Below are 11,734 nucleotides of genomic sequence, written 5' to 3' on the forward strand. Positions count from 1 at the left end.
TTAAGATGCAGTTGTCAAATGCTCTGAATTAGATAAGAGTTTAATTTTAAGCCAATTGAGAAATATAAGTTCTTAGATGTGGAAGAATTTTCAAGCTAGTTTGGCCACATTTTCAATCCATTTTGTGCCACAGAATTGCAAAGGAAAACTTGAAGGCACTATATATTCTGTAAATTTTACATATCTGTGTAGACAAATTGTGAAACACACAATACAAGGCTCTGAAAATGGTGGTCTTTCCCAATTTGTTTGTGACATGCCCATTTTAAAAGCGCAATGAACTATATGTGGGTTACAATTACCTAACTGCAAGAGTTTCATGTTATCAGAAATTTATTTTACTTCATTATTCAAATACTCCCAAGCTGCAAAATTTTAGGAATATTCTGCAAATTAAAAGGTCCTTTCAAAGCATAGGCTCTTCTGCACTGAATAAAGGCAGAATTAAAATATCAGGTTGACTTATTTCAAACCCAAAAACTAACATGGATGTCCATTCTTTCTTTTGTATGACGTCGGTGCTGTATACAGCCTGACATAAGTAGTGTGTGGCCCTTGGCTACATAATTTTCTGAAGCTGCTCACGTTTGTTGAGTGAAACTACTCAAAATACAGAAAAATTACATGTAACGTGTGGCTGGTCTACAATTTCAATATCCAACAGTCGCTGGTTCCCTACAGGTGATTTTTGCTTTTGATAATACGAAATTGCGTTTACAACTTACACTGCCAATGTAGAGTCACTCATACAAATTGTCTCTCATTATTTACCGTACTTGGCACACATAAACATTGTAACACGTAAGATACACCTGGGTCATCAGGTATAGACTTTATGAAGTAATACAGTGATGTACAAAACATACAAAATGTGAAAAAAATAGTTTCCAAAAATCCAACACATCAGCTATAAATATTAAGATACACAATTGAAACTTCATATTTAAATAGAAAATAGACTGTGTATCAAAACTGTAAACCAAAAGAAAAGATTAAATTCAGTATAAAAGTTTCAGCAGGCATAACTTACGAGAAGACTTTACTGTAACACTTTTAGCTGAATGCATACCGCAATTATAAAAATATTTCACAAGTACTGGAATAAGGTGAAACAGATCAATATAGAGATTCTGTTCTCTTAGCACATTGTAGTACAAAAATAGTATCTGAAAATAACAGTGTGCAAATATTTTATCTGATGCCAATTTAACACGTCCTGACATTTTCTATAAAGCTTTTAAGTATCCCAACATTTCCATTCAGACAATGGATGCAAATAACACCATATTTCTCTTACCAGGTATTATTTCCAATCCACAGCGGCAGAAAGAGGTAAAATTAAGAATAGCATAGTGTAGGGTACATTGTTTGAATAGTTCTATTTCTCTCCCAATGAAAACAAACAAATTGTGCTTAATTTTGAATGATACATCCTTAAATAATGTGCTTGAACATGTTGCTGAATACAATTGATTTATTTAGCATGTGCATAAACATTAATACTATTAACTGCTGTACTTCTATGGGACACAGCAGGTGACAATTTTTGTAAAGTCGTACAATGTAGACTTCCACGACTGGCTCAAGAATTCTTGTAAGGTTAGTATTGTTTGGAAACTATAAATAACTTAGGTTACCATGAACAGTGCATTGAGCTTATTCAGTTTCAATAAGTTACCTGTCTAAGAGAAAGCAGCATAAGACATCAACAAGCAAACGAGACTCATTGCACCTCAAATATATAGAAAACCATAATATAAAAACTGATCCTCCTGATCTGGAAATTTATATGTCAAGCATAACCTTTGGATGTTTGTTAACTTTGCAGGTGAGACTAACACAGGAGATGGGATGATGAATTACACTATATGTTATGGAGGAAAAAGACACTGTTTTATCCAACTGTCAACATCACACAGCAATCAGTGAAGTGATGGCAGTTTGTCATTTCCAGATGGGATAATCCCAGTTTTTACTTTGGTGATTTATTTGTTTTTAATTAAAACAGTTATTGAAATATTTTTGGCAGTAAATAAAATACTTAAGAGTGACTGCCCAGTTTGGTGCTCTCCTGACATGCACTGGGCACAGACACACGATGGTAGCACTAGTACAGTATGTGTATTGAAAGTGTAATCAAGTCTACTTCACAAGCCAGTGGTGAAAAATGCAATTAGTTTGGAAGTAGTAAAGTGTGTTGGCCTAAGACTTTATTAATTTTACACACAATTAACAATTAGTAAAGATTATTGTGGCACAATCAGCAACGTCACATGACATTTACAAACTAAATGTAATTAATCCTATTACAAAACAGTAGCTATGCTTCAGTATGGAACAGTAAGTGGACAGTGGATAATGTATGTTCAAAACAATGAACAATTTGTGAGTTCCTTTCCAAGTACTGGAAATACCATAAGAAATTGTGTGAACAGATAATTCTAGACTACAGCATTCAAGAACGACCACATTAATGGAATTTTGGATTAGAAATTTAGGTAATACAGTTGCTCTGAGAATCACAGTAGAGAAGAAATGCAGAGCAGCCTCAATGTAACCAACACTAAGAACAAAAAGTTAGGCCCAAATGCAATCAAGTGTGCATGCTATCAAATAATTCTGAAAGTATTTGTATGGAGTGTAGCCATGTATGGAAGTGAAACATGGACAATAAATAATTTGGCCAAGAAGAGAATAGAAGCTTTCAAAATGTGGTGCTACAGAAGAATGCTGAAGATTAGATGGGTAGATCACATAACATAACTAAGTAATTACTGGGTAAGTTATCAATTTTTGCCGCAACATTCTGCGACACTTCTTTGTTCTAAAGACAACCTTAATATTGAGTAATGAATGTCGGTTTCCCTTCTGGTATTGTAATTTTGTACATTGTTGTTTCTTTTGAACTGCAGTAGCTTTCAATAAATTTCTCAAGGGAATATACTATGCAGCAGTAGTCAGCCCCACTCCTTAAGGCCTACACTTGATGCACCAGGTATTACTCTTACAGCACATTTTTGAGCCAAGAGTGACCCCAAAGCATTATTCCATGAAAACTTACTGATTTACTGTGGCTGAACTCAGTAAACTGGTAAAATTAAGTTATTAATATGCACAGTATTGTTAACTAGTATCTGCATACCACAGTTCAACAGTTTTTGAAGAGTAATTCAATGTTTTTGGTAAATTATTTGTGTGGGTCAGGAATAAGACTGAAAAGTACTACCAAAATCTTAGAAAACAGCAGCAGGAGTATTTATCCTGTTTGGTTCTAACAGAACACAGTTCATGAGCTCATATTTCTCCAATCTATTTCATGAAATAGATCACTTTAGCATTTCCTAATATTGTCAGGAGTGTTTATGATAGGGAACAAACCAATGTTGGATTCAGTAACTATGTGCCTTAAATCATTGCTATTAGAGACTGAATAAATATTGAAATTACCACCAACTATGATGTAACAGTTAATTATATTTACTCTTCTGTATAATTGTGAGCAATAAGCACAACTTCATAGTAATTGCTGTAAGTCTTTATTGTTATGGAAAACTAAAATTTTTTCTCAACTGGGCACTGGTGCCCACAAAATAACATTTATTATGTGTATTATGTACAGGAAAATACACTAAGTTCTGGATTACAACTTCTGTACACAATAGATGTTGAGTACACATTGCAGAACAGAAATATTTGATGATTTACAAAAAAAAAAATTGTTTCTTAATTAATAGATATAAAATACACAAAAATTAATGACATACAAATGTGTACTGTTGTCAAAGCTCTACTGTCATCACCACCTCCCAGCATCAACAGCCTCTTCTTGCCATGGGACAGTACCTATGGAGTTGAAATACATCTTGAAGTCATCTCTGGCTTTCAATGCATCTGCAGCTGCATGCCATCCATGTTATCTTGGAATTCCTTCCATCGTTGAGTCCATAGATATGTATGTCTCCTGGCACATACCATCTGGGATTTTGCTCCAGAATAAAATTGTGCAAAACATAGCAAGTTCTGATGATTGTGTCAACCTTATTTGGAGATAAACGAATTGGGTTTAGTAGAACAACAAATTTGTTTGACATTATGCCGAAAGCATTGTCCACTACTCTCCGGGCCCTGCTTAATCTATAATTAAACACCTTCTGTTCTTTTGACAACCCTCTCTCTGGATCGGGTTTCATCATATATGGTTTGAGGGCAAAAGCATCGTCCGCCACAAATACATATGGCAGGTAAGGCCCATTGAAACACTCCACTTTCTCAGGAGGCAGCAAATTCATGTTATTGCCCTGTAAGGCCTCTGCTTTGGTTAAAAATTGCCCCATCATGAACTCTACCATTGGCACCAATGTTTGTATATAAGAACCTATAATGGGCATCAACGACCGCCAGGAGCACAATGCTGTTGTGGCGTTTGTAGTCTCTGAAGTAGGCGCCTGCTGCTCTCGGTGCCCGGAAGGTTACCTTTTTACCATCAACTGCACCTATGCAATGGGGGAATTGCCACAGCAAATTGAATGAGTGCACTACTTGCTTCCACTCGTTAGCCGTGTTTGGAATCTGAAACAATATATTTCCATTGCACATTAATATCATTAGTGGACATCTTGTAAAGTCCTATCTTAGAATCCAGACAGGTAATGCAAACTCTAAAGTTTTAAACTACTCAAAAAAGAAACACAGTTCTCAACACCAGATAAAGTGATTCAGTCTACTGAGAACAGTTGTAACATGCAGCACCAAAACAGAACATGATGTTCCCTTTCATTAAAGTCATTCACTTTATAGCTACTATTCTTCTCCAAAATGTGAAGTCTATGACTAATAAGTACACCTGCTTCACACTGATCTACAGTCCTTGCACAGCTTATAAGTAGTACGCATTAGAGACCACTGATATGGACACAAATACAGCATGTAGCGCTGTCAGCATACAAATGTGGAAGTTGCTACTGTAGATCTAGCTGCCTTACAAGGGGAGGGGGGAAGAGACATGGCACACATTTTAAAGCTGTAGAAGATCTGATTGCATATAGCACAGATAAACAGTCGAATCAATATCCTTTGAACTAACCAAGCTAGATAACCAAGGGAAGTTAATCAGTCTGTGCTCACTGTAATGTGGACACTTTCTTCAATATGTTAAGGCATGGGAAGAGGCTCAGTCCCAAAGAACAACAATTTATGTACACAAGTCATGAATATTAGAATTAGTGTTCATGGTGAAATTAGTTAATACTTCCTGAACATTGTGAACACTTGTTGTGGCACAAATGGTGAACACTGCAACTAGGGTATCTAAAAGATTAGCATTGTTTAAGACCATGTACTTCAGGCAAAACTGTACAGGTTTATGAAAGATTTTCGCATCTCTGATGTCAACTAATTAAGCAAAAGACAGGCTCCATAAAGCTGGCAGAACTGCCAGCCTACAAAAGGATCTTCTCATAACTTCAAATACATACTTTCTCTTGGGCATTGGTAATTCAAACTTAGCAATCAAGTGTATATGGAAAACAATGAATATGCACCTTGTTGAAATTAATTTTTGGCATTCCCTAGCTAACTATCATAGGTTCAAACTGCAGATACTGGTACTGCTTGGTGAACAGAAAACCATTCAGTTACAAAATAATATATAATGCAGAAAATAAAAATCTGAGTGGGATGTGTGAAAACACAATACTAAAGAGACATACCTGGATATAACATACAAATTTATGATGGGAGTAAACAGAAAATCCCCAGCAACTGGCAAATTTTATGAATCAGTTTTCTCTGGTAAGGTGGAGTTGCAGGAAAAACAAAAAACCTCAAAACAATTTTATCAGGGAATGAAATTGTACAGTACATTGCACAGGGAGATGAAAAAGATTTCTAAAATACATCATTCAGAAGAGGCAGCTAAAATGTACTTCAGGAATAACACATACTGCACTATTAACAATTACCGTATAGTAACAGTTAATAACAAAAGGGGACAATTACAACTCCTATTGCATTAAGTGATCACAATGTACTACTCTCACAGAGAAATCATCTACCTAGACCTAAAGTGTATGATAGTAATGTCTTTCTCCTGAGCTCAACATGTCATTCATCATGCTGGGATGCTGACTTAGTTTTACAGGTGGACATGAAGAGGTGTAGCTGATGTCTACGGGCATGGAACCACTTTTTTGAACAAACTGGAGGGAGTGCATGGAGCACAGCAGCATGTGTTTGGTTGATGAGTTATTAACTGGTGTCCATAGTGAGTAAAAGTCTAGAACAGGGCCATGCCAAGACTAACGCTGGCCATCATCTAGGCCTTAGCCTCCATAATTTGTGGAGTGATAAACTATGTTTCATATTACTGTGTAAGTTATCTGGTAAAAAGTGTGAATTATTGAAACAACATTGTATAACAGGGACTAACCTAGTGATGCAGTGCAATTGTATGGGGGAGGATGGAGTTGCTATGTCCAGCTATCCTGATTTGGGTTTGATTAAATCATTTAAGGGAAATGCTGGGATGCTGTCCTACCCTCATAAAGACATAATTACATATTCTGTGTGTATGTACATATCAGCTATCTACTTTCATTAGCCCTATATCATGGTTAATATATTACTGCACTCAGAGAGGATCAAAATAAATAAGCACGATCACAACAAAAATCGGACAGCACTATGTACTTAAAGCATTACTCTTCCTAATGCACCCAAAATTTGATAGTAGGATTACCGTAGCCAATTAGTACTAAATATGTGAAAGGTACGCAACACATTACCTTTATGCACTTGTTTCCCAAATTATTAAGAATTGCCTGCAGCGTTTCTGGAATGATTTTTGACAATGTATTTGGCGCAATTCTTATTGCATAACCCAGAGACTGGAACGTTTCTCCAGTCGGAAAAGTCTTAAAGTGACTGCCAGTCTACAACAAAATAAGCACCGGTATAAGCAAAACAACATTACACACTGGATGTTTTTGTTATCAATGAAGATTTATGTAAAGTATACTTACCGATAACGGTTTTATCGATTGTCTCATGTTGGTGTCTTGGCAGCAAATGTCACTGCCAATTATACTCAGTAACTTCGAAAACACGTCTTCATCCATTCTCGTGAAGTTCCGAAAAGACTCTGCATCTTGTAATCTAAGTGAGAAAATAAGTTACATTAGGGCAGTAATTGTATACAAAAAATGATTCAAATGGCTCTGAACACTATGTGACTTAACGTCTAAGGTCATCAGTCCCCTAGAACTTAGAACTAATTAAACCTAACTAACCTAAGGACATCACACACATCCATGCCCAAGGCAGGATTCGAACCTGCGACCGTAGCGGTCGCGCGGTTCCAGACAGCAGCACCTAGAACCGCTTGGCCACCCCGGCCGGCAATTGTATACAAATTAAAAAAAAAAATTATTTATGCAAAAACTGAAGGTTGACACTATATTTTAACAGTTCCCAACACAAATCTTGAATGCCCGACAAATTTGTGTTGTTGAACAACTACTACTAGCACGTACCTCAGTTCATGGTGCAGCATATGAATTGTTCCTCTACCATTATCGCGCTGCCGAATCCACTGGCGTGTCCATAAACTTCTGCAGTGCTTTCTCCGCTCATCTTCCACAATAGCCAATAAAGCCAACACAGCTAATTGAGTTTGATCCATATTCACTTGGTGAAACGTGTGCTTCGTGCGCTCGGCATAAAACTCGCGTGCTAAATAAATTCAACAACTGCTGCTGGATCGTGCTGAGAGCTCAAGATCACGTTAACTGACTCATCTCGTGTTCCAGCTGTGCTGTGCCTCATGACATGGTGTATCCCGTTTGCGTGTACATCAACATTAGTTGTCTCATCCCGTGTGCAAGCGGCTTAACTGACATAGAACTTTCATCCATTCTTCCATTTAATTTCTGGTGAGTGAAAACTGAAAAATGTGTTCTAGTGGGGCAAAAATATGTTAACTGAATTTGCAATCAGTGATACATTGTACACAAAAAACTTTTCAGTCATAATACTAGGCGACTTTAATGTAAATTTCCTGAATGAAAGTTATGACAGAATGGAGCTGGAGCAACTAATGAGCTGTTACAATCTAATGCAAGTAGTTAAATTTCCCACTAGGGTAACTGACCACTCCAGTACTCTAACTGATAATGTGTTTGTTGATAAGTCTAGGCACAGTAGCTTGACAGTCAGTCAAGTCCTAAATGGGCTGTCAGAGCATGATGTTATACTTCTGACAATCCCCTATTTAAATCTTAACAGAAAACCAAAAGCTATCTGGAAAAATGTGAGACCAATAAATAAAGAAACAATGGAGACATTCAAGCAGAAGCTACAGTTAGTTGACTGGTCTGAAGTATTCAACTTAGCAGATGTCAACACAAAATTTAATGTATTTATTAATTTAACATCAAATCTTTTTGAGGAGGTGTTTCCAAATAAAAGAATCAGAGTAAATCAATGTAACCCTGCATTTAAGCCATGGATTACCCAGGGTATCAAAATTTCATGTAAAAAAAGGAGAGAATTGTATGCCTCAGCCAGACAGTCTAACAATACTGCAGTGATGGGGCAATATAAAGTGTACTCTAAGATATTAAGGAAGGTGATCCAGAAATCTAAAAGTATGTATCTAAAAAAGGAAATTGACAAATCAAATAACAAAATGAAAACCATATGGAAATATGTTAAAAGCGAGACAGGGGAAAAGCCTATCTGCCAAAGAAGTGATTAGCTTAAGAACTGGGAGCCTTTCGGTGGATGCTCCTGAAATGGTGGCTAACATCTTTAACAATCATTTCCTAACAGTCGCCAACCAAATAGGATACCAGGGTTCTGTAAAGAACGCCTCAGAATACTTGCATAACACCTTAAGTAACAAAACAGATGAGACGCATCTTCGAAAAACTACAGTGATAGAATTAGAAAAAATAATTATGTCTTTAAAATGTAAAAATTCTGCTGGAGTTGACAACATTTCCAGCAAGTTACTGAAATACTGTTGGAAAGAAATAAGTACAGTCCTCTGCCATATTAGTAATACGTCACTGGAAGAAGGTGTTTTCCCTGACAGGCTAAAATATGGGCTTATACGACCAATTTATAAAAAGGGAGGAAAGACTGAGGCTACAAACTATCGACCAATTTCCTTACTCTCATTTTTCTCCAAGGTACTAGAGAAATTGATGCATAGCACAATGGTTGAGCATCTTAGTAAATATAACATCCTCAGCAATAGCCAGTTTGGCTTTCAGAAAGGGGTATCAACCGTGGATGCAATACATGCCTTTGTTGACAATGTTATGGAAGCCATAAATAATAATATGATGACGATTGGAATATTTTGCAACCTGTCAAAAGCTTTTGACAGTGTAAGTCACCATATTCTCTTGAGTAAAGCCAAGACCCTAGGAATGGGTAGAACCCTAGGCACGTGGCTTGAATCCTATCTGTGTGATAGAAAGCAGAAAGTAATTGTGGAAGGACTGCATGGTGGCCAGGTAACTTCCGAATGGGGCTCCATTACTGCAGGAGTACCCCAAGGCTCAGTATTGGGCCCACTGCTCTTTCTAATATTTATAAATGACTTAGCACTATGTACACAATATGGGAAAATACTCTTGTTTGCTGACAACACCACTTTATCAGTTAATAATCTCTCAGGGAATGTGTCAAATGAGGCTGCAAATAAAGCTTTTGCAGATTCGACAAACTAGTTTGAAACCAATGGCCTTACAGTCAACCTAAAAAAGACAAATTACCTTCATTTCTCTTCTAACACAAATGTTACTAATGAAATGAACCTAAAAATGGGTGAGCACGAGATTTTGAAGGTTGAGTCCCCCAAATTCTTGGGTCTGCTCCGTTGTTGTTGTGGTCTTCAGTCCTGAGACTGGTTTGATGCAGCTCTCCATGCTACTCTATCCTGTGCAAGCTTTTTCACCTCCCAGTACCTACTGCAACCTACATCCTTCTGAATCTGCTTAGCGTATTCATCTCTTGGTCTTCCTCTACGATTTTTACCCTCCACGCTGCCCTCCAATACTAAATTGGTGATCCCTTGATGCCTCAGAATATGTCCTACCAACCGATCCCTTCTTCTGGTCAAGTTGTGCCACAGACTTCTCTTCTCCCCAATCCTATTCAATACTTCCTCATTAGTTATGTGATCTACCCATCTAATCTTCAGCATTCTTCTGTAGCACCACATTTCAAAAGCTTCTATTCTCTTCTTGTCCAAACTACTTATCGTCCATGTTTCACTTCCATACATGGCTACACTCCATACGAATACTTTCAGAAATGACTTCCTGACACTTAAATCAATACTGGATGTTAACAAATTTCTCTTCTTCAGAAACGCTTTCCTTGCCATTGCCAGCCTACATTTTATATCCTCTCTACTTCGACCATCATCAGTTATTTTGCTCCCCAAATAGCAAAACTCCTTTACTACTTTAAGTGCCTCATTTCCTAATCTAATTCCCTCAGCATCACCCGACTTAATTAGACTACATTCCATTATCCTTGTTTTGCTTTTGTTGATGTTCATCTTATATCCTCCTTTCAAGACACTGTCCATTCCATTCAACTGCTCTTCCAAGTCCTTTGCTGTCTCTGACAGAATTACAATGTCATCGGCGAACCTCAAAGTTTTTATTTCTTCTCCATGAATTTTAATACCTACCCCGTATTTTTCTTTTGTTTCCTTTACTGCTTGCTCAATATACAGATTGAACAACATCGGGGAGAGACTACAACCCTGTCTTACTCCCTTCCCAACCACTGCTTCCCTTTCATGTCCCTCGACTCTTATAACTGCCATCTGGTTTCTGTACAAATTGTAAATAGCCTTTCGCTCCCTGTATTTTACCCCTGCCACCTTTAGAATTTGAAAGAGAGTATTCCAGTCAACATTGTCAAAAGCTTTCTCTAAGTCTACAAATGCTAGAAACGTAGGTTTGCCTTTCCTTAATCTTTCTTCTAAGATAAGTCGTAAGGTCAGTATTGCCTCACGTGTTCCAGTGTTTCTACGGAATCCAAACTGATCTTCCCCGAGGTTGGCTTCTACTAGTTTTTCCATTCGTCTGTAAAGAATTCGTGTTAGTATTTTGCAGCTGTGACTTATTAAGCTGATAGTTCGGTAATTTTCACATCTGTCAACACCTGCTTTCTTTGGGATTGGAATTATTATATTCTTCTTGAAGTCTGAGGGTATTTCGCCTGTTTCATACATCTTGCTCACCAGATGGTAGAGTTTTGTCAGGACTGGCTCTCCCACGGCCGTCAGTAGTTCCAATGGAATATTGTCTACTCCGGGGGCCTTGTTTCGACTCAGGTCTTTCAGTGCTCTGTCAAACTCTTCACGCAGTATCATATCTCCCATTTCATCTTCATCTACATCCTCTTCCATTTCCATAATATTGTCCTCAAGTACATCGCCCTTGTATAGACCCTCTATATACTCCTTCCACCTTTCTGCTTTCCCTTCTTTGCTTAGAACTGGGTTTCCATCTGAGCTCTTGATATTCATACAAGTCGTTCTCTTATCTCCAAAGGTCTCTTTAATTTTCCTGTAGGCGGTATCTATCTTACCCCTAGTGAGACAGGCCTCTACATCCTTACATTTGTCCTCTAGCCATCCCTGCTTAGCCATTTTGCACTTCCTGTCGATCTCATTTTTGAGACGTTTGTATTCCTTTTTGCCTGTTTCACT

The 11,734-nt window shown here is 37.5% G+C and overlaps 1 protein-coding gene across 1 annotated transcript; it reads right to left on the minus strand.

Annotated features, from left to right (window-relative positions):
* Nucleotides 1-3,520: 3,520 nt before the first annotated feature.
* LOC126425108 (uncharacterized) lies at nt 3,521-9,889 on the minus strand. Its single transcript, XM_050088035.1, has 4 exons — nt 7,530-9,889; nt 7,020-7,152; nt 6,783-6,929; nt 3,521-4,569 (listed from the first exon to the last, which is right to left on the minus strand). Exons 1-4 carry the CDS (start codon nt 7,676-7,678, stop codon nt 4,291-4,293), a joined length of 708 nt encoding a protein of 235 aa, XP_049943992.1. The 5' UTR covers nt 7,679-9,889; the 3' UTR covers nt 3,521-4,290.
* Between the last annotated feature and the right edge of the window lie 1,845 nt (nt 9,890-11,734).

This window comes from Schistocerca serialis, chromosome 10 (assembly GCF_023864345.2).
Source record: "Schistocerca serialis cubense isolate TAMUIC-IGC-003099 chromosome 10, iqSchSeri2.2, whole genome shotgun sequence".
NCBI classification, from domain to species: Eukaryota; Metazoa; Arthropoda; class Insecta; order Orthoptera; family Acrididae; genus Schistocerca; species Schistocerca serialis.